The following is a 21,225-nucleotide window of genomic DNA, read 5'->3' as shown; positions in this document are numbered from 1 at the left end:
TGGATTCGATTTCAAAAGTCGATCGGCTGGACTATGGGTCGATTCCCCGGAATGACCCCGAAGTGGGGGGTACTCTTCGGACTGCGGTCTTCGGGAGATCTGCTCGACTCCGCACCGGAGACAGGCCGGCACGGCTTTTGAGAAGTGATGGTGGAGCTCAAGCTCCGAGACCATCGCCGATTCAATATGATGCAGTTCTTTGAGACAGGTTGCATTTTAGGAGTAATTCATGATCTCACTGGATTTACTGTTGCTCCAACCTCCAAAACTGGTGCCACAATTATATCACGCAGTCCTCTTCGTCTTCAAGTCTCATTCACAAGTATACATAGCAGAATGGGCCTGCGACAGTGCTCATAGCGTCCCGGATCTTGAGGGGCTCTCCAACCCAACCATACTCTAGCAAATCATCCATGGTTGTGTTGGCGCCAGGAGGCTGATCCAAGAATGTGCTGGTCCCGCTGAGAGCAATGGCGCCATATTGACGCTCTTGAGGTGACAGCATCTGCCATATCCACCAAACTCGATCAATCATCGAATGTTGCAGGTAGAAAGCTGGATCTCCCGGGGAAGTGAAAACGTCTATTCATCACAGTTAGGATCGCCCGGCATGTATGGAACTCGGAAGTTAGGGCGGCTCACCTCTTCCAGGATCTCCTCCAAGTGAGTAATGACCACCGCCGTGGATGCCTAACCAAGAGTCTTGTCAGTGACAGTACTATCCGAATTGAAGTTGTACCCAAAAGCTTACCAATGCTGCCAGAGCCTGGCACACCCTGCATCTGCATCTGGAAGTAGTACACATTCTGAGGCTGAAGAATATTGGACAATCCATCGGTCACATTCGCGTACAAGAGGTTAACCGCGGTCGTCAGGTCACGCTTGAGGCAGCGGGGATTATATGTCAGGGACCCATTGGGATTGGCCTCAGAAACACCGCCGGGCAGGTCGAGAGCAGCGGGACCGAGATTGACAGTCGTATTCTTGAAGGGCCCAGAGGTCACGCAGCCTCCACCTGTACCGACAGGAAGTTCGAGTATTGGCAAGCCATTCTGGCCACCGAGAAGGATTGGCTCTCGGTCGGGGACGAATTCGCCATTTCCGGACATGGATGCCTCGCTTCCGTCGAAGATAGGGGAGGTCTCCATGCCCGTGTTGGCGGTCTTGGACCAATTCCAGTACTGTGATAGAAGTTCAACAAGAATACGTTCGAACTGTGCCATTCTCAAGGCCTAACTCAGCCTATGTGTACGGATGTATTAAACCACACAGTTTTGGCGTAAAGAGTCTGAGTCAATTGCCCGCTCTCTATTACCCAGCACCCACCGACAGATCCCCGTCCTGGCTGGAGTTTATGCAGCTAAACCAATAACAAATCAACGGTGGAATTCGATCTTGGTACGCACAGCAGACAGTAGTTCGCCGATCACTCCTGTCAGTCAGGGGACCATCGCCGACGAGACGTTTCAAGCTGCGGGGTCGCGCCCTGATACTTCTTACTTACGCAGAGAAAGTTTATCCCAGACTGGCAGTGTGATCGAATGTCTCTTATGATATGCACGACCGTGTCAGTAGGATTTGAAGGAAGGGCCAGCAGGTGAACACCGTGTGAATGAAACACCTAACCCGATGCACCGGAACTCGAGACGGGATGATTCTGGGCGTTGTATTGAGAGGCTGTTTAGCGGACGATAGTGCTCAGACTTTCCTGAACGCGGGCCCCTGAGCCCACCGGAAACTTGGCACTTCTGAATCTCCCTTCTATCAGATGCATCTTTCCGACTACAAAGTCTTTTCAGAGAGGCGAGAAGCCTCTGAGGATACTTTTAGACCGGCTCATTACTGGCAAGTAGACATGGATAAGTCACTTGGCTCTCAAGACGGCGCAAATTGGTGAACGCAAACTGCGGGTAAAGATTTCAAAAGGTTCAATTGGTTAAAAGTTTCCGCATAGTTTGGATCACAGTTTCGCGTTTCATGGCGTCGAAATTTCCAGATGTCCGGAATAGCTAAAGGAAAGTTGCAAGTATCGGGCTGCTAAGCGCCCGGGCCTATTTCTCGTGTTGACATTGCCGATTTTTCCAAGGGTCAATCACCCCGTTTCGCCGAATATCTCGCCGATCGGATACAAGCAAAAAGAGAGGATCCCCGTAACATCTTAGTGGTGGCTTTTCTCTTCATCCCGGCCATTTGCCCCTTTTACCACGTGGTTCTTCGTTTTCTCGTGTTTCTTATTAACACACGCAGCGAGAGTCGTATGGCGAATGTCAATTGCTAGCGACCTGGGGCGTCTTGCTGCTGGTTCTGTTCATTTTCTCTCTTTCTGATAGCGAATCCAGGTTCGTTCTGTACAATTTTGAGCCGTCATATTTGCATCTTTTCCGTCATTAGCGCAGCAACCATGAGCTCCGGCCTGATCCCGCGGGACGGGACGCGCGACGAGCAAGACCCCATGCTCGGTGTCAGATCATCGTCGGAGACTGACGTGGAGGACCGCCTGCTTCCCGACTCAGCCGACTACAGCGAGAAGAGCAACTACCGACGCCATGCGGGCCACAAGAAGACATTTCGATGGATCATGGTACTCACTTGCGTGTCCATCTTGACACTGATTCCCTTCATTTTTGCCCAATTCTTCAACGTGCAGACCAAGGGTCGGCCGGCAGAACCGGCTCATGATGAGGACAACCATGAAGAAAGCCCGCCTCCGCCGCCGCCGCCACCACCACCACCGGCGGACCCAGTGCCGGAACTAACGACGACGATAACGCCAACAACAACTTCGTCCCTTATCCCCACGCCAACACCGGAAGTGAAGTTGACGCCGGATCAGCAATTCAATCTGCAGACAGGTTTCGAGGTATCGAACGTGACGTCGATGCGGGAGTATGTGTTCAACATTACGCGGCAGCAGCACTCTCCCGATGGCTTTGAAAAGTCAATGATCCTCGTCAACGGACAGTCGCCCGGCCCTCTCATCGAGGCAAATACGGGAGATACCATCCGTGTTACGGTGCACAACCAGATGCTGAAGGAGAGTACCACGATTCACTGGCACGGCATCGACCAGAGGAAGTCGGTCTGGATGGACGGTGTTTTTGGCGTAAGCCAATGTGCCATTCCCGCCGGCGAAAGCTTCACCTACGAGTTCAATGTTACCGACCAGCGAGGCACGTTCTGGTGGCACGCTCATGTTTCAGTTCAAGTCACTGATGGACTATTTGGACCCTTGGTAAGTATTCTCTCACACCAACTCATGAGACACCGCTTGTGAAGTCTTGACCTGTGAGGTAGCTCGGCGATACTAACATACAATCTCTCAATGTAGATCATCCATGACCCAGATGAAAAGATCCCCCCTGTAGATGATGACAAGATCGTGATGGTCGGAGACCTCTTTCATGAGTATGGAGGCACTGTAAGTTTACTCGGCAACAGTTTCTCTCATGTTGTGCTTACAGCTATCTACTAGCTTCTCACTCAGTACCTAAGTGCCAATCCACCCTGGGCACCTAAGAAGCCTGGCAGAGAGCCTCCCCCTGACAATGTCATTATCAACGGCAAGAACACGTTCAACTGCTCCAGCATCGAAGGCCATGATGCAAACAAGGCCAAGTCAGGGGAGGACCACAGCGGCCACGACATGGAGAACATGGGGAGCCACAACACGCCTAGAGATGCCCCTCCCCCCAAGTGCACATGGGGTTCCCTCTTCAACACACGTGTCAAGAGCGGCTCAACGGCTCGTCTGCGTCTCATCAACCACGGCACGTCGACGCCAATCTTCGTAACGGTTGACGATCATCCTCTTCAAATCGTCGAGATCGACGGTGTCGAGGTCGCTCCCATTGCCACATCCCGCGTGTATATGAATCCTGGCCAGCGTTACTCCGTCCTGATTCACGCCAACCAGACTGCCGGAAACTATCTGATCCATGCCGACGCCGCGGTTCGCTGCTTCCACATGTCCCACAAGAACCACAAGGCGGGTATGATGCACGGCTCGCCTTTTGGAGCCACTGCGATCCTGTCGTATGACGAGACAGACCTCGGTGTACCGCCGATTGGCAAGGCGTGGGACCTGAATGCCAACTCGAACCTTGGTGTCGGCAAGGAGCCGTGGGGAGACAGGTGCGAGGACTTGCCGCACAACCTCCCGAAGCCCGTGAGAAGCAGGCCAGCCTACGACGTTGGCGACAGGAACTACCATTATTTCACGTTCAAGCAGGAGCGTGTCAATGACGTCGTTCGTACACATGTCAATGATGTAAGTTGAAAGAAGCTCCTGGCTGACCCGATGAAGAACAGCTTGCTGACAGCGACTAGACCCTGTATACACCTCTGACCGACGATGCTTCGCTGTGGAAGGTTATGCAGCAGGACATCACGCCGGAGAACCTGAACTCGCCTCAGCCGAAACTGGACTTTGGAAGGAATCAATTCGTCTTGGTGTCCCGGGATGATAAAGCTGCCCAAATTGTAGTCAACTCGGACGCTATGATGATTCATCCGTGGCATTTACAGTAAGTTTTCCTTGAGACCTTCAATCTTGAACTCACAACTGACCGTCTATCTAGTGGTACTTACTCGCATAACTTTCTCTACTCTTTGCCGACGTGCTAATCCGTAAATAGGCCAGAACTTCCAAGTCATCGGTTGGGGCAATGGCCTCTTCGGAGCCAGCAAGACTACATGGAACTTTGACAACCCAATGCGCCGCGACACGATTACAATTCCAGGATACTCACACCTCGTAATCCGCATAACAGCAGACAACCCGGGTGTTTGGGCCTTCCATTGCCATTACCTGTGGCACGCTGAAGGTTAGTCATCCACTTACTCTTTCAACGGCCCAGAACACGGACTAATCTTATACCACAGCTGGTATGTTCGTCTCCATCGCTCAGAGAATGGGCGAGCTCGCGAACATGTTGGGCACCTTGGACGCCAACGGCGATGCCGGTGCCATCAAGAAGAAGTTCTGCCCCATGGCCAAGGCACAATCCGGCGCTCCTCTCGCGCAGCCCGTTCAGACTGGGGCACCTAAACAGCCTCGGGGGCTTTGATGCATAAAGGCTAGATTGGATGTGACCGTAGCTGTTGATATAGAAGTAAATAATTGAGCATACATCCAGACATTGGATGCACCGGCTTCGATATACTTGCGTAGTCGCCGAAGTTTTGAAGGACATTTTCCAGCATAACGATGCCCTCACCATTCCAAGATAGCTTCACTCAACCGGCGCCTTCTTCGTAGGTCGTCGGCGCCGGCCTGATATGCAGAGCCGCATGATATTTACCATTTGTGACCAATCAGTAATCATTCCGACACTCATCAAAAACGTAATTCCAGAAGAGGAAGACAACTCAGAGTGAGCACTTTTCAATTTAACAGATTTGATGACAGTCGGTTAGCGAAAAGCTACCGGTAAAAGTCGACCTGGACTTTACCTGGTGGACTTGTGTTAAATTAACCAAGATCATGACAGAATAACCGCCACTAGTGAAGCTCGCATGTCGTTGGATCGATCGTGAAGCAAAGGACTCCCCCGCATCTAGAAATCACGTATGTCGATGGGACCTTTGCATTTACTACAGGCTGCAGCGCCCGTCCTACCATCCGGAGCTCTGCGGTCTTGTACCGAGCACCGACGTTCAGGTGTGACAATGGACCGGTTTCTGCGGGATACTGCATGGCAATTTCCCAACCGGCGGTGCCAACGTTATGCTAAACTTTCAGGGTTGATTAGCGCAAATCTTCAACATAGTCGGCAACGTCGGACGAGCATTAGTTCCTAGGAATAAGGTTGCCTGGCACTCTATTTGAGTATTGATGAACTGCCGCAAGTTGCGGAGTCTCTAGCCAATCAGAACAACAACGAACCCCTAGGTTACACTATCTCAAGCTTTCTTATCCCGGCCCTAAGGTCGGAAAGGGTAGGTGGCTAACGGATACACGTGCAGATGAACGATATTCCTGGGACTGGTCACTGCATGTCGGCTTCGCTTATTTGCGAGATCGCCAGGTACGAGAAGTTAACTCCTGCAGCCTGCAAGGCCTCAGGGGCTAGATCCCGCCGATATGGTGCCACGGCACCGTTCACTCGGCCCCTGACATGGGGAAGCAATGGGCCATGGGGCGTAGGTCACCTTGGTGTGAGTATATAGAACTGTCTGGTTGGCATCCTGATCCTCAGCGTCAAGATCTCACCCAAGCGCCAAGGACTCAACGCCAGATTGAGTTGACGATACCGCAGCAATGGCGAAGAATTCTCTCACCCTCCTCCTGGGCTCCCTCCTTGCGGGGGCCGCCTATGGTGCTGGGCTTCGCAAGACGTACATCGTCCAGATGAAGCATACCGCTGCCTCCGGCCTCCAGCGCAGAGATCTGTTCGACTCCTCCCTGGTCGCCGTTTCCGCCGATCCTGCCAACGTGCTCTACCACTACGAGAACACGATCAACGGATACGCCGCCAAGATCACAGACGGTCAAGCTGACGCTCTGAGAGACCGGGACGACGTCCTGTCCGTCGCTCTTGACAAGGCCTACCGCCTTCACACCACCAGGACGCCGAACTTTCTAGGCATCGACGACGCCTCGCTTCTTGGGCGCGGGCTCGACGTCAGCAGCTACCTGGACGAAAGAGATGACTATAACGGCACCAGCGCGGAGTCCAACCTTATCGTTGGCATCTTCGACACGGGCGTCTGGCCCGAGAACCCCAGTTACAAGGATGACGGCATGCCGCCCATCCCTGTCAAGTGGAAGGGCGAGTGTGAAGCCAGCGACGATTTCCCGGCCTCCAGCTGCAACAAGAAGCTCGTCGGTGCCAGAGCTTTCTACAAGGGCTACGTCGCCGCTGTCACCAACAATACAGGCTCCTTCAACTGGACCGGAGAGTACCAGTCCCCTAGAGACGATGATGGACACGGTTCGCACACTTCGTCCACCTCGGCCGGAGCCGCCGTGCCCAACGCCAGCCTCTTTGGCCAGGCCTCTGGTACCGCTCGCGGTATGGCTGAGTTCGCCCGTGTCGCCATGTACAAGGTCTGCTGGAAGGAGGGTTGCTTCAACTCTGACATACTCGCGGCCATGGATAAGGCCATTGAGGATGGCGTCAATGTCATGTCCCTTTCTCTCGGCCCCGATCAGCCCTCCTTCAGCGAGGACGATGGCTCAGCACTCGGTGCATTCGCCGCCGTCCAGAAGGGCATCTTTGTCGCCATGTCTGCCGGTAACTCTGGCCCGGGAGCAGGCACTGTAGTTAACCTCGTAAGCATCTTCCCACCCTTGACCCAATCTCCTTGTTCCATTGAAGCTCTGACACATTTGTAGGCCCCCTGGGCTCTGACCGTCGCTGCGAGCACGCTTGACCGTGACTTCCCTGCTCACGTCACCCTCGGCAACGGCAAGAACTACACCGGCTGCTCCCTATACAGTAACGGCTCCGTCACCGACATCACGCCTCTCAAGGTCGGCGAGGTCCTCCCCCTTGTTCACGCAAGCCAGGCCGGCAAGGGCAATGTCACCAACGCCAACTTATGCCTCGCAGACAGCCTCGACCCCACTAAGGTCGCCGGCAAGGTCGTCGTCTGCGTGCGCGGAAACAACGGCAGAACCGAAAAGGGCGGCGTTGTCAAGGCTGCTGGTGGTCGTGGCATGGTCCTCGTGAACGCGCCCGCCAACGGCGTCGAGCTGATTGCCGATGCGCACATCCTGCCCGCTCTGCACCTTACTGCCTCAGATGGAGCCGAGGTGGAGGCCTACGCAAAGACCGGCAACGGCACGGCTATTTTGGACTTTGAGGGTACTAGGCTCGGAGTCCCAGCTCCGCTTATGGCGGCTTTCAGCTCGCGCGGCCCGAACTACATTTTCCCGCAGCTCCTCAAGCCGGATGTCACGGTACGTAACGAACAGTATTCTGAAGCTGAAAGAGGCTGTGTAAGATTTTCAATAGACTAACATAACGACAGGGGCCTGGTGTTTCCATTCTTGCAGCCTGGGCCAGCACTGGACCTACCGGTCTTGATATTGATACCCGCAAGGTCGACCAGAACGTCATCTCGGGTACGAGCATGTCGTGCCCTCACCTGAGCGGCCTTGCAACTTGGATCATGGCCCGTCGTCCGGAATGGAGCCCGGCTGCCATCCGCTCAGCCATGATGACAACCGCCTACACCAATACCAAGGGCGCCAAGACCCCTCTCCTGGACTCCTCCGACAGCAAGGCCGCCACTCCTTTCCTCTACGGAAACGGCCACGTGGATCCCGTCGCCGCCCTGAACCCGGGTCTTGTCTACGACATTGCCCCCGCCGACTACCTCCCCTGGCTCTGCGCCGTCAACTCGACGGTCGCCTTCACGGCCGCCATCACCAGAAGCAACTTCACCTGCGCGTCCAACCAGACTTACAGCCTCTACGACCTCAACTACCCCTCCTTCTCTGCCCTGTACGATAGCGCCGCCGCCTCGGACGGATCCTACACCGCCACCTTCAAGCGCACCGTCACTAACGTCGGCGGTGCCGGCACGTACAAGGCTGACATCTCGCTCAACGACGCCGACTTGGTCAAGGCCTCTGTGACGCCCGAGACTCTCACCTTTGAGGCGGCCGGAGAGAAGAAGACGTTCGAGCTGACTGTCACGATGAGCTCCCCGCCCACCGCGGACGCCACTTCCTGGGGCAGACTCGTGTGGTCTGACGGAACCCACGTTGTGGGCAGCGCATTGTCGTTTGTGTGGGGCATTCCGGCTCCAGATGCCGCTTAATTCCTGTAGAACGTGTGAGACATCGTTGTCGTGCCGTTGCGGAACCCTAATCGAAACCTTTTAAGGTTCCATGCCTTAGTTTGTATGATTTCTTTAATCTTGCGGAAGCAGTGTTTTGGGGGATTGAGCTGTCGGCAGCTGAGTCGTCTTTTCAAGTTGCCTCTGGGCCTTTGGGAAAAGCGAGAAATTATTCGTGGGGCTTTGTAGAGCCCCATTCAGGCACAATGCCTGTAGCTAAACTCAATCCATTTTGTTAATTCGAAGCCGAAACTCTTTTGTTGTTGACGTGATCTGGTATTCCAGCTCCTTTCCCGTAGGTTGGCAATGGAATTCCACAAACTTGCCAGGCACACGACCCAAAATCCGTTTTTTGGCTAAATAAAGTGTGGCCGTGTTGCTTGGTTTGGTCAGCCCTAGATCATGTACGCCTTGGCGCTAGTGATATTCGAAGGATTAACTTTGGTATTATGAAGGCTGTCAACGGAGTGAAGGATTCGCGGGATCAGCTTGAACAAATGACGGATGGGCAAAAGGAACGAACCGTCAAGGGTAAGATGAACATTTCGACCGCCCGATACGAGCACCGACTTACACGCTAACTGTGCGTGGCTTGCAACCCCTGCATGGGCTTACTGGTGTTGCAATCGCAACCAATGGAAAGGCTCTGCCTTACTCACTTCACTCTCTTGATATCGTGACCAAGCTTTGCGAGAAAAAATCAAAAAGCGAGTTATTTAACACTAAACTAGGTACTTTTAGCTGGTGGCGCCAGAGGCTCTTTTCCGAGTCTCTAGTTTGAAATTGGATCTTTGTTCAAAACCCGCAAACACGGCGGTCTTATCCACTCATAATCACTCCGCTTTCCAATTAAGTTTTCTTGACACGGAAAATCGGAAAGGTTGTCTTCGTAAACTTCAGCAACCCATCCCGGGTCCCTGGCCCCAGTGTCCACCCCCGGTGCGGCCGTGCCGCAGCCCGGTGGTGACATGTCATGTTAATGACGATCGACCCCTTTGGACAACTCGGGGTGCCTGGACGATCTATATTTACTTTCCGAAGGACGACGTTCCCACGTTTTTGTGTTGTTTATCTGATTTTGTGTTCCCCCGACGGCATATTACTTTCTCTCTGAAAGCTGAAAGACATACCATATCACACATCAAACGAACCGGCCATGCACGTCTCACTCAGCCGCTCGCTGCAGCTGCTGACACTGTTCGCGGGCTTTAGCTCTGCGGCGACGATAACAACGACGCCCTCGACCTCCGTCGAAGTCGATCTTGCCTTTCCGCGCAACGGCAGCACGTACAAGCCCGTCTGGCCCTTCCCCTTCGTCTTCGCCGTCCGCAATGCCTCTAAGCTCTGGCCAGAGTCTGACGAAAACAACTTTTACAACTTTTGGGTGAAATGGGATCTCACGGGGTACACCGATATTAACGATGCGGACACGGGACAACTCTTCAGCTCGGGCGTCTGGCAGACAGAGGCAAAGAACAAGACAGCCGATACCTACACCATCATCGACGCATCCCGCAGGGACTTGGTCAACGCGACGCAACGGGAGTTCCGCCTGCGGTACACGGCGACCATGTTCAGCGCCTGCCCCAAGAACGCCACTGGCGAGGGTCCGTCGTCAAAAGTCTACGATGTCTCGTACAATGGTACCGCCTTCTTCACAACCGACCCCAACGGACAGATCCCGTCTCTCGTCGACACGACTGCGTGCCCCGACTTTGTCGGCAGTTTTGAAATCACGGGCAACAGTCACGACTACGGCGACATCTGCCCCGTGGTCTCGGACAAGGAGCCCGCATCTGAAGCCTGCGGGTTCAAGATGGACGCGGCTCTGGAGACGCAAGTCAAGGAGGCGATGCTCACGCGAGCCAATTGCCAGAACGGGACCTGGCCTGACCCCGAGGGCAAGCTCTCAGCGTTATCTTGCAATGCGGTCAAGACCAGTGATGCGGGTGCCAAGTTGCTCGGCGGCCTTGTCACCAAGTCCTCGGCGCTCGTGTTGATCTTGGCCTCAGCTTGGGCAATAGTCTGAGGGTCCGGCGCTGCCCCACACACACACTTCCACATACTATCTGGGCTGAAGTGCCGTCATCAAACGTGGCGCTTTTCAGCTTGGCAACAGCGTTGTTTTTAGCCAACCTTTGGCATTTTGAAAGTTAAAATTCTTGTTCTATATTGTACATATTGGAATGGCGGTTGGGCTTAGAGATACCATCCTAGACAGTGGGAGTTTGGAGTTGTTTACACGAGATGAGCCTTTCGGCAGTGGTTCTCATGTTCTTGCAATTCAGTGGAATACCTTATATTCATCTTCGTCATGCAAATATTCAAACAATGTTATTCTGTCAAAGAGTAGCTAGAACACATTACTCAAAGACTACGTTGAGCCCTAGTCCAATCAGTTTGAGGAAAGGCATGGTAAAAGCTTTGCACACTTCACCCCTCAAGTAGAGTGTCAACACGTGAGTTAAACAGACCTTGCGCAAAGTTATAAAGTCCAGGAACAACTTGTTCTTATCGATCGATTGATTGATAGTGGGATTTGTGACGTTGTCCGTAAGGCGATACGCTCATCTTGCTGACCACATACCTTAGCTTTAACAAACGTGTCAGTCCTTCCTCATTTTCGATCCTGCCGAATTCGGCTTGAAAGTTGCAGCAACAGCATAAGGTACCTAAATCACTCTAACGGTTTGATCGAAAGTACAATCCGACGCCGGCCTAAGTTGCACTAGGTCCTAAAGCCGCCGTAGCAACGCATATCAACTGGGTCTCTTAGATTTCATGTTAGACTTCAGATACAATGACATTCATCACTTATGCTACGCCATGTTTTACTCTGTGCACTGGTGAGTCCAAATAAATATCAGACCTAAAGTCATGACGTTACACGTACTGATCGAGTGCTTAATTGATGGGCTTCTGGACTTCTCCTAGGCCCGCTGTTCGGGCCGAGATTGCTTTCTTTACGTACTATGGCTCACTGCGAACCTAAAACCTTCAAAATACGACGAGTTGCGGTAAGATGCAATGAATTGTTACATTTGACTCTCAGGCCACCCAACGTAAGGCTGACAGCGCGATCAAAGTGACAAAGCCCATGTGCAACGAGCAAGTGCACTCAGTTCTTAATCTAGATATCGAACTTTTCTTTGACCAGTTCTTCGCTCAGCGCCCAGAGCCTATCAGCATGTCAAGTTGTGGTGTTGACGCAGGGTGGAAGCTCTCAGAGGCCAACTACAGTTAGGGGTAGAATGATGAATTACTGAAATCTGCTCCTCCCTCGACGTGTACTCCCTGCGCTGTATATATATCTGAGCTGCTCCTTTGTTGCTTGGACTCCTTACTACCTCTAACTAGCCCCTATCCGGGAGGGCTCTGACACAGCATACTCCTTGTTCCTCGCAAATCCAGCGCATTGCTCATCATCAAGCTTGCAGTCAGCCATGTAGAGACCCTTTGCTTCAAGGCCCGAAAGGTCCGGGCTCGGCAATTCGGTATCCACGGCAGAGAGGACCGAAGAGTTGGCACCTTGATCGGGTGTTTTGGCAGGAGCCTCGAAGCCAAGTTCCTTTACCCTCTTCAGCGCCTATTCAATTTCGTCCGGTTTGGCGTGACGGTTGATGTTGGTAGTGACTGCACCGGGGTGGATAGCATACGATCTGATGCCGTACTTGGCTTCCAGTTTTCTGGTAAGTGACACCGAGAAGAGAATATTGGCCGTCTTGGACTGCCCGTATGACAGGAAGCCAACGTAAGACTTGTCGGACCAATCTTGGCCCGTCAAGAAGCGGGCCTTTTGAAGATCAGGACGTTCTTCCTCGGGAAGCTCCGCGGGGATCTTGCTAAAGTTGATGTCCAAAAAGCGAATTGGCGAGAATTAATGTTCATAGGAGCTTACGTTGATGATCCTGGTAAGAGTGGAAGACGTCTCTGCTGCCTTGATGATTTTGGGCAGGATGAGGTTCGTGAAGAGGAAGTGGCCAACGTGATTGGTGGCAAATGTCATTTCGATGCCATCTTCGGACAGTTGAAGGTCCGGAAGGGCCATAACACCCGCGTTGTTGACAAGAATGTCAACGGTAGGGACACTCTTGTCTTCATTAAGCTTGGCAGCAGCAGCGCGTACGGAGGCTGTAGAAGACAGGTCCATAATCAGCGCATCATATTGAACGCCTGGATACGACGCTTTCAAAGTACTTATGGAGGTCTGCACCTTTTCAGGGGGTCGGCCCGTCAAAATGAGGCGCTGCTGACGTTGGGGTGAAAATGCAGCAGCAGTGACCAGACCAAGACCATCCGGCGAGACGCCGGTAACGATGATTGTCTTGCCGGTGAGGATTTCAGAATATGTCGCGGCAATCTCTGTGGCTGAGGTCAAAGCGTTGAGTCGGTTCTGGAAGACATGATGCCTGGCTGGTTGATCTCGAGAATGAAGTCGGTGAATGAGTTTGGACTTGAAGTGAAATTTGGTGTGAGAGCGAGGCAACTTGTCAATTAAATTGTTGGTAGAGGAAGGCCTTCTGTTGGAATATTGACGGCAGAAAAGGGTGGATTTGGAAGGTGGTCTGGGCCGTTGCAAACGGCCCTTCCACCTATTTACACCCAACGGAGGAATCGTGGGCTACGCCCACCAACTTCCTCCTTACACAGATATACGCAGTTCAATACCAAGATTATTGAGCTTCGTACCGGCCCACAGGCCCCTGCTGACGTGTATACCAACACCTTCCTCTTTTATAGTTCGAGAGTGATGCTTAGACACGATCGTTGAGGTCCAAGGTTGTACGGAATTCAGTCCATTGTGTCAGGCCCATCCCAGTACACTCGTTACAACGATTGTCACACTATGCCTATGAAACAATATGGTCTTACACAAGCATGACTAAGTTTTCCAAGGATATGCCAGTATAAAGGGTATTCCACTCACTATATAGATAGTCGGGATATTCCCATAGCCACTCGTTCTTCATACTCATCAATACATCCCATTGACCCCCTACCTGATAATCGCTGCCCAACAGCTTCCAAGAACTCACGCAAATCGGCCAGACACCAGATCACAAGGCATCGAGAAAGTCTGGCTATGAGAAAACCATCGCAACATGCCGCGAAGCCAAGACCAATGGCATAGGATACGCATGGATTGACACCTGCTGCATCGACAAGACGACCAGCGCTGAGCTTGTTGTTGTTGTTGTTGTTCTATTTAACGCCATGGCGGCAAGGGCGCAGCCGCCCTTGCGGCAGACCTCCCGAAGGGTATGTGGCGTGAAGGGTCGCAGGCTCTAGCTATATACTATATAGTACACGCCGTATCCTGACGTCCTCCAAATCTTGCTCGTGAGCTACTATGTGTTCTATCCATCCCTAGTTCCCACTGGTGCCCTAGTTCCGTTATAACCATCTGGTTTCTTAATAGAGGTAGTTTGTCGTAGCGCTGAGCTTGGCGAGGCTATCAACTCTATGTTCCGCTGGTATCGTGATGCTCAAGTCTGCTACGCCTTTCTCTCGGACTGGCCGGCTGCCGGCGATGGCGCCGATTCCACCGACGAGGCCTTGAAAAATTGCAGATGGTTCACCCGCGGCTGGTGTTTCAGGAACTTATTGCGCCCAAGGTTCTCCGATTCTACGACGAGAAGTGGATCTTCCGAGGTCATAGATCAGACTTCAGGGAGGCTATCTCAAGGATCACGCGGGTGGACGCAGACGTTCTAGGGGATTGCACACTCCTGGAGTCAAAGCCAGTGGCGCGCAGAATGTCTTGGGCATCGAGGCGGACTACGACGAGGATAGAGGATGTCGCCTACTGTCTCATTGGAATTTTCGACGTCAACATGCCGATGCTGTACGGCGAAGGCGACAGGGCGTTTTTGCGTCTGCAAGAGGAGATTATCCGGCGCTCTAACGACATTTCAATCTTCTGCCATGCACCGCTGCGACCTCACCCATCGACGTCGTTGATGGGTAAAGAAGACTTGCCGCCAGATCTCTCGGATCTCTATTTCTGCGACATGCTAGCCAAGTCTCCAGAAGCGTTTTCTGAGTCCAATAGCATCTCGCGAATTCGAGGGACATTGTCGGATTGGAAGCCCAATTCGGCCGCGAGTAAGGGCAGAGCATGGGCCACCTCGAGGGAGTACAATTAGACCTCGACGGTCCACCCAACCTCAGGTTGGAATCTCCCTTTTACTCCTTACGCAGAATCAATCAATACAGAGATATTGATACTTCGTCACCCACAGGACCCTACGGTTCGAACCAACATCCCTGTGATAGGGATGCCAACAGTATGCCCATACCCCTGTCTACCCCTTATCTCTACCCCTGAGATATCCACTGCTATACCTCTTTCGTGACAACAGTTGTGGTACAGCGGTGACTGGTGAGATGAGGATGAAAGATGGCACAAGCTACTGCCCAGCACGTTACAAGTAAGGTGCTGCTCAATGCTCGGATCTGCCAGGAACCTAAGAACATTTGTGGTTCCGTGCCATCCACGTGTATAATCGAGGCTTATCTCGTGTTGTAATCGTCACAGGGTAAAATTGACTTGTTCTTGCATCCTTCACCGGAGTTGACTTGCCGGATGAGTAGCTGCCTAGTAGCACCAGTACAGTAGTCTTCCCGACATCTTGGCCACAGTCCACGTGGAGTCCTCAGCTCCTTACACGCACCCCGTGCTCTTGAACACTGTAACTACTAAATTTCAACTTGCAATGTGCACTATTCCATTAACTCAAGCCCTCTGTCTTTGCGACAGCGGTTTTCGCCGCTTGCTGCAGAGCATCCCCAAGGTCTTTGGGCATACTGAGAAACGGTGAGTGACTGGCCGAGAGGCTAGCCGTAAAAGAGCTGGGGGAGAATTGAGAGGCCATCATGATCTGTAAATCGAGCGGTATGGCCTGGTCATTCTCAGCAAAGATGTAACCCATTTCAAATCCTTCGTTCCAAGGTTCAAAGCCGGATTTGTCCTGGAAGGTCTTGAACGGCTGAGGACGCAGAGCATCGACGGCCTTGGCGGCGAGAGCGGGCTCGACGTCGGCATAAAATACTGAGATCGGATCGAGAGGCGAGATAAAGCCGTCCTGCATGAGTAAGAGTGGTGAGCCACAATCTTTGTATTTCCTGAAGCCGAGAGCTAGCCCACCTTGACGTCCCACCAGGGCACTGAACCCGCTCCGTCGGATAGAGCCGATCCGGCACCAATAGCAAAAGAGGTCATGTACACGACCATCAGAACACCGCCCGTCTTGCTCTGCGCAACGCGATCCTTGTAGTTGAAGCCCTCTACTGCGTTCGCTGTAGGAACACCGCCATAGGAATGCGCAACCACGACGACCTCACGCCCGTTGTCGACAAGCTTCTGCAGCTCGGTGCGGACGGCTGTCGTGTCTTGCTCCAATCCCACGTTCGCATCGGTGCTACCCACGCCGGCCAGTGTGACAGTTTCAGTACTGAAGCCCCGGCCGTGGAGGTCGTCACGCAACAGGTCGAAAGACCATGGACGGTGCCAGGCGCCCGGCACTAGAAGAAAAGTTGGAGGCGTACGAGAACTCATTGCGATGATACTGGTTGCGATCTTGAGGAGTTGATTGGGAATTTGAGATTGAACAGGGTCCGACTAAACTTGGTGGTGAGTGTGAGTGAGAGTGAGAACTGAGATGAAAGAGCTCGTTCGGGTAAGGACCTTGATCAGGGGAACACCATGTTACTTATTTCATTGGGTCGGGAATTGGATTCGGAAGGTGTTCATCCCCTGTTTCTTTCTTCAACGCGCGGGATATGGATGAAAGGCCGACGATATTGGGGCGCATTTACGTCCAGATGGGCCCTATTTCGTGGGACTCGAGCTAGGGCACCTGGCAAGTCTTGGCTTGGTTGTGTTGGTTGGCGACTTGGTGTGGATATTGCACGACTCAAGCAAGCTATCTGTCACGAAAGAGGTATAGCAGTGAATATCTCAGGGGTAGAGATAAGGGGTAGACAGGGGTATGAGCATACAAAATGGGCTCCCTCGAGGGCTTCCCTTTTCCCCTTTTCCATAGTTGATTAGACCACAGTTGAGATCCCGATTTCCATGAGCTACTCTATATGCTGATTCGTGACACTATCCGTACAGTGACATTTCCAGGGCGGCCCAAAACATGCCATTTTTTTCACACTACAGCCAACTCTTAGGGACCCTGTCATAATCCTTTCGAGTCGAATTGGTGATACCTGACGAGTAAGACGAACGCCAGCCAGTCTTTTTGTGGACCGGTGGGTTGAGGTTCCAACGGATGGTGTAATAGGTAATCGGCGTTCCCAGGTTCTGCTCGGATCGTAGAGAAATCAATCTCGATTTTGTACCTGGCGGCCCCAGTTCCCGGGCGCAAGAACCAGGGCCAAGAGCTAGTTCTGTTGCATCTTCGTGTTATGAATCGAACCGACTTATTGGCCAGCATGGAACGGCAAGTCTCGGTTTCCGGCTGGCCACACATAATATGGTCATTGTCTGGCTCGGGCACCCCCAAAAAACTGTCTGAAAACCTAACTTGACAGATGTCTGTTCTTCCGTCTTCAACTCAAACACAGAAGTCTTCACGGAGCCGGAGGCAAGATGGCCTCTCTGCCAGTTCCGGATGGCATAGATCTCAATGAGTCCAGGGCGACCAGCATCATTGGTGCTCTCAGTTGCACGTGGGCACTAGCAACCATCGCCGTTGCGCTTCGGTTCCTCGCTCGACGAATACAATCCAATAAGCTTTGGCTGGAGGATTGGCTGATCACTGTTTCCTTGGTATGCAACAAAGGCCCACATTTGAGTTTCCAACTTCTATCTTACGAGTTACGACAAAGTGCACGCGGATCACACGCTTACAATTCGATCTTAGACCGCAGCAGCTGTGCACGTTTTCATAAGCATAGGGTACAGTAAGTCAACTCCACGAAGCTCGAAGTCCAGTTGAATTATCAAAAGCCCCAACCTGACTGCATGCTGATTCCGCCGTAGTGATCCCTCATGGTACCGGTAAACACATTTGGGTTGCGCCACCCTCAGCGACAAGAGCGTGGGCGATAGGTCTTTTCATATCAGAGGTTGCATACACCGTGACTTTATCAACAGTCAAGTGGTCGACATTGGCGCTCTACTGGCGAATTTTCAATGCCCGTAAGAGCATCAGATATTACATTTGGGCTATGGCCGGCATCGTCTTGGCTTGGTTCATTGCTGTCGTATGTTGAAAGACATCCATTCCAACTGCGGTCTCAATGTCTGGCGATACCTGGGCATGTCACTGACAAAGTTCGCAGATTCTCGTCACGATTTTCCAATGTCTCCCTGTCCATGCGTTCTGGGCCCGCTATGACACAGTGAATTCCTTGTCGTCTGATCAATACACCTGCGGCGTGGACGTCAAAATGTTCTTCAAGGGAAACTCTATACCCAACATTATAACAGACGCGCTGGTGGTGTTGCTGCCCATCCCCTACGTCTGGAAGCTACAACTGCACAAAGCCCAGAAGTTTGCCCTTGCGGGTATTTTTGCGCTTGGTACTTTGTAAGTTGAAGAGCAGTCTGTACCGTCTACAAGAGACGTAACCGCTGCTGACGAATACTACTAGTGTTACTGTAGTCTCCATGGCTCGGTTAAATGTGATTCTCTCGGTTGACCTCACGTCACCGGACATCACTTGGAACTTCACCGACACCATTATCTGGACCAATGTCGAAGCCAACACAGCTATCATTTGCGGTAGGTTCTTTCGGCTCAGTCAGGTCAGAACGTTGTAATGGGATTAAATAACTAATATATCACCTGTCAAAAACTAGCTTGTCTCCCATGCCTCAAACCAATTCTCAACCTCGCGCTCAACGGAAGACTGAAATCTTCGATTAAAGCGAGTAATCAATACTCTGGCGGACAATACATACTCAACGACCGTACGAAGCCCAGCACTGCAAATGGTTGCAACTACTTAGGAGGCTCTGGTACTGGGACCATGCGGAAAGGGCTTGGTGGCGGTGCCGAGGACGAGCGCCCTTTTACTCGACTGAGTGAACGGGACTCTGAGCCGAGTATCGATGTCGTTAATGACGACGGAGGCAGTGGGCATGGAAGTTTGAGCAAAGGGGGAGGAATTATAAACACTCACGGCAAGAGCGGGAATTCAGCTCCATAGGCGTCATCGCAGTCAGCTTCAATGCATAAGGTAGTAAGTAAAGATCTGCAGAGGAAGATGGTCTTCTGAGAGGAATGCTCCTATTTGTGATACTTGGGTGCCCAGTGAGTTTCTAGAACGTATGCCCGACGAGCTGCAGTTGCTCTGGGTACTTCAATGTCATGCCCATGTCCATTGGACATGGAAGCAGGGGATTGGTCATGATCCTTGCTCTCATGTGAACCCCAGTAGGAGGACCCAATCGAAGTTATCGAACAACAAAAATGGGGCGATAATGTTCCAGACTTCTTTGTTGGTTCTGCATGTATCTTTCCCCTCATTCCAACATTCCAAGCTTTGGACGTGACATCCCGAACAGGCTCTACAATTCACCGTTACCCACACCATGGCAGAAGAGCTTTCCGCTGAGGCAGTCGCTGCGGAAGCAACCGATGGAGTTCACCCGACGACTGAAAATGCCGAAAATGCTGCTGCACCAGTAGCACCGGCATCGCCGGCTGCCGCATCACGCCCCGCCTCGCCAGTGTCACTAGTTGCTGCTGCGCCGATTGTAGCTGAAGAAGACCCAGATCCATCCACTGATGGATAGGAGTCGGGCACCGATGGCAGCTCCAACGCCTCAACTTCACTATCATCGAGCGTTCGTGAATACGAATGGGAGAATAAGCGCCGCTATCACAAGTTCAAGCAAGGCCGTTACCTGTGTCCAAACGATGAGCCCGAGCAGGATCGGGAGGATATGAAGCACGCTCTAGTAGTTCACATCTGCGACGGTAATCTGCACAGCGCGCCTCTAAATAACCCGCAAAAGATTCTGGACATAGGCACCGGCACTGGCATCTGGGCGATCGATATTACGTGAAGAGGCTTCTCTTCTGGTTTCGGCATGAGCTGACTAGATATGAAAGTGGGCGACAACTATCCGGAAGCAGAAATCGACGGCATTGATTTGAGCCCTATCCAACCCGGTTTCGTGCCGCCGAATGTTAAGTTCCTGGTCGATGATGCTGAGGCGGACTGGCTGTACCCGGACAACTCGATTGATTTTATCCACCTGCGGCACATGGCGCCGTTCATCAAAGACTGGCCCAAGCTGTTGCGTCAAGCATATAATTGAGTTATCCACTCAAACTCAAAGACAAATTGTGGAACTTTACTTATAATAGCAGGGTATTAAAGCCGGGTGGCTGGATCGAGTTGCAAGACCTGAGATGGAGATTTGCTTGCGACGACGACACGATGGGTCCCGACTACGCTCCGACTAAGATGACGAACCTCATCGAAGAAGGTCTCGGCAAGTTCGGCTTTGAGCTCTACGCATCGGAGATCAACCCGGAACGTCTCAAGGCTGGTGGCTTCGAGACACAAGTCCACGATGTTAGGAAGGTGCCGTTGGGGAGGTGGCCCAGGGACGATAATTTGAAAACCATTGGAACGTATTCTCAGGCGGTTTTGTTTGACGGACTTCAAGCTATTACGATGGGACCTCTGACGAGAGGGCTGGGCTGGACTCCAGAAGAGGTCGAAGTGCTGCTGATGCAGGTGCGGAAAGACCTCAGGAACGTGGCTTTCCACACGTATGTTTACTATCATGCTTTATCTGGGCAAAAGCCGGTATAAGAGGCTTGAAATTTGGGAAGAGTCTTAGCGACGGGCCTATAGTTTAATCTACATATTCTTAGTAATTGCAAATACAATGCTGCATTGCATAAAGTCAATTCGAGAGTGATGGGAGTTTGGCTAAGAGCGCTGAAACTATCGACCATAACCACTGGACTAAGCGTTTACTATTGGCAAGACCGCAAACAGAAGCGATATATAATTGTTGGTATCACAGGCGTGATACATTTCCTCATGAGGGTGTATCTTCGGCAACAATCACGTCGATGTCCGTGATAATTGCTGTTGTTGTTCTTCTTCCTATTTACATTGTGGGCAGGGGCCGATCGAAGTAGGTGGAGACGGCCTGGGTGGTTGTCCCACCTTAACCGGCCGTGATGACTAAGCCGGTTGACCCACTTCGCCCAGGGCAGGCGCCAGCCAGCCCACGATACCTGCCCATTGCTCCTTATCAGCCTTGCCGTTCCGACAATAATTGATAGAGTATTGACAAAACATCACTATGAGTATGATCCAAGATATTGCTGACAGTTTCAACGATTTGGATGTGGTTTCGAATGGACGGCAAGATAGACAGTCCAACGTACTGAATCAATTACATGTCGACTCTTATGTCCTTCATGCAGAATCTTGAATGTTTGCTTCTATCACTAC

At 52.1% G+C, this 21,225-nt stretch overlaps 9 protein-coding genes across 9 annotated transcripts; 6 read left to right on the top strand and 3 right to left on the bottom strand.

Moving 5' to 3' along the window:
* Positions 1-316: 316 nt before the first annotated feature.
* On the bottom strand, positions 317-1,223 carry BDP81DRAFT_314868 (uncharacterized protein; the record flags this gene model as incomplete). Its single annotated transcript, XM_060584039.1, has 3 exons — positions 317-582; positions 643-690; positions 752-1,223. 3 exons carry the CDS (start codon positions 1,221-1,223, stop codon positions 317-319), a joined length of 786 nt encoding a protein of 261 aa, XP_060447887.1.
* Positions 1,224-2,401: 1,178 nt separating this feature from the next.
* Positions 2,402-5,281, top strand: BDP81DRAFT_371201 (multicopper oxidase; the record flags this gene model as incomplete). Its single annotated transcript, XM_060586624.1, has 6 exons — positions 2,402-3,232; positions 3,329-3,418; positions 3,473-4,267; positions 4,327-4,523; positions 4,633-4,823; positions 4,882-5,281. 6 exons carry the CDS (start codon positions 2,402-2,404, stop codon positions 5,064-5,066), a joined length of 2,289 nt encoding a protein of 762 aa, XP_060447886.1. The 3' UTR covers positions 5,067-5,281.
* Positions 5,282-6,035: 754 nt separating this feature from the next.
* Positions 6,036-9,102, top strand: BDP81DRAFT_480139 (PA domain-containing protein). Its single transcript, XM_060594912.1, has 3 exons — positions 6,036-7,273; positions 7,337-7,903; positions 7,975-9,102. Exons 1-3 carry the CDS (start codon positions 6,260-6,262, stop codon positions 8,767-8,769), a joined length of 2,376 nt encoding a protein of 791 aa, XP_060447885.1. The 5' UTR covers positions 6,036-6,259; the 3' UTR covers positions 8,770-9,102.
* Positions 9,103-9,850: 748 nt separating this feature from the next.
* On the top strand, positions 9,851-10,925 carry BDP81DRAFT_199738 (uncharacterized protein). Its single transcript, XM_060582537.1, has one exon. The coding sequence runs from the start codon at positions 9,944-9,946 to the stop codon at positions 10,814-10,816; it is 873 nt and encodes a 290-aa protein (XP_060447884.1). The 5' UTR covers positions 9,851-9,943; the 3' UTR covers positions 10,817-10,925.
* A 992-nt stretch (positions 10,926-11,917) lies between these two features.
* BDP81DRAFT_459763 (uncharacterized protein) lies at positions 11,918-13,763 on the bottom strand (the record flags this gene model as incomplete). The annotated part of the gene is made up of 7 exons (XM_060593579.1): positions 11,918-11,966; positions 12,177-12,315; positions 12,362-12,373; positions 12,403-12,625; positions 12,686-13,180; positions 13,633-13,637; positions 13,715-13,763. The coding sequence occupies 7 exons, from the start codon at positions 13,761-13,763 to the stop codon at positions 11,918-11,920; spliced, it is 972 nt and encodes a 323-aa protein (XP_060447883.1).
* Positions 13,764-14,357: 594 nt separating this feature from the next.
* BDP81DRAFT_392606 (uncharacterized protein) lies at positions 14,358-14,933 on the top strand (the record flags this gene model as incomplete). Its single annotated transcript, XM_060587734.1, has 1 exon — positions 14,358-14,933. The coding sequence occupies one exon, from the start codon at positions 14,358-14,360 to the stop codon at positions 14,931-14,933; it is 576 nt and encodes a 191-aa protein (XP_060447882.1).
* A 585-nt stretch (positions 14,934-15,518) lies between these two features.
* BDP81DRAFT_392605 (Alpha/beta hydrolase fold-1) lies at positions 15,519-16,345 on the bottom strand (the record flags this gene model as incomplete). The annotated part of the gene is made up of 2 exons (XM_060587733.1): positions 15,519-15,872; positions 15,935-16,345. The coding sequence occupies 2 exons, from the start codon at positions 16,343-16,345 to the stop codon at positions 15,519-15,521; spliced, it is 765 nt and encodes a 254-aa protein (XP_060447881.1).
* A 927-nt stretch (positions 16,346-17,272) lies between these two features.
* On the top strand, positions 17,273-19,000 carry BDP81DRAFT_423821 (uncharacterized protein). Its single transcript, XM_060590101.1, has 6 exons — positions 17,273-17,566; positions 17,661-17,700; positions 17,780-18,003; positions 18,082-18,329; positions 18,394-18,524; positions 18,602-19,000. Exons 1-6 carry the CDS (start codon positions 17,387-17,389, stop codon positions 18,949-18,951), a joined length of 1,173 nt encoding a protein of 390 aa, XP_060447880.1. The 5' UTR covers positions 17,273-17,386; the 3' UTR covers positions 18,952-19,000.
* Positions 19,001-19,355: 355 nt separating this feature from the next.
* On the top strand, positions 19,356-20,781 carry BDP81DRAFT_423819 (methyltransferase). Its single transcript, XM_060590100.1, has 2 exons — positions 19,356-20,064; positions 20,121-20,781. Exons 1-2 carry the CDS (start codon positions 19,853-19,855, stop codon positions 20,569-20,571), a joined length of 663 nt encoding a protein of 220 aa, XP_060447879.1. The 5' UTR covers positions 19,356-19,852; the 3' UTR covers positions 20,572-20,781.
* The last annotated feature ends 444 nt before the right edge of the window (positions 20,782-21,225 follow it).

Source organism: Colletotrichum phormii (assembly GCF_030913505.1).
Source record: "Colletotrichum phormii strain CBS 102054 chromosome Unknown BDP81scaffold_6, whole genome shotgun sequence".
In the NCBI taxonomy this organism is placed as follows: domain Eukaryota; kingdom Fungi; phylum Ascomycota; class Sordariomycetes; order Glomerellales; family Glomerellaceae; genus Colletotrichum; species Colletotrichum phormii.
Note: the sequence above shows the minus strand (reverse complement) of the source record. Positions and strands in the feature narration are given on the sequence as shown.

Coding starts and splice junctions, on each gene's coding strand:
- BDP81DRAFT_423819 (XM_060590100.1), top strand. CDS start 19,853: ATGAAAGTGGGCGACAACTATCCGGAAGCAGAAATCGACGGCATTGAT. Junction 20,065..20,120: donor CTGTTGCGTCAAGCATATAA/TTGAGTTATCCA, acceptor TTATAATAGCAG/GGTATTAAAGCCGGGTGGCT.
- BDP81DRAFT_423821 (XM_060590101.1), top strand. CDS start 17,387: ATGGCCTCTCTGCCAGTTCCGGATGGCATAGATCTCAATGAGTCCAGG. Junction 17,701..17,779: donor TTTCATAAGCATAGGGTACA/GTAAGTCAACTC, acceptor ATTCCGCCGTAG/TGATCCCTCATGGTACCGGT. Junction 18,004..18,081: donor TGGCTTGGTTCATTGCTGTC/GTATGTTGAAAG, acceptor CAAAGTTCGCAG/ATTCTCGTCACGATTTTCCA.
- BDP81DRAFT_199738 (XM_060582537.1), top strand. CDS start 9,944: ATGCACGTCTCACTCAGCCGCTCGCTGCAGCTGCTGACACTGTTCGCG.
- BDP81DRAFT_480139 (XM_060594912.1), top strand. CDS start 6,260: ATGGCGAAGAATTCTCTCACCCTCCTCCTGGGCTCCCTCCTTGCGGGG. Junction 7,274..7,336: donor CAGGCACTGTAGTTAACCTC/GTAAGCATCTTC, acceptor ACACATTTGTAG/GCCCCCTGGGCTCTGACCGT. Junction 7,904..7,974: donor TCCTCAAGCCGGATGTCACG/GTACGTAACGAA, acceptor ACATAACGACAG/GGGCCTGGTGTTTCCATTCT.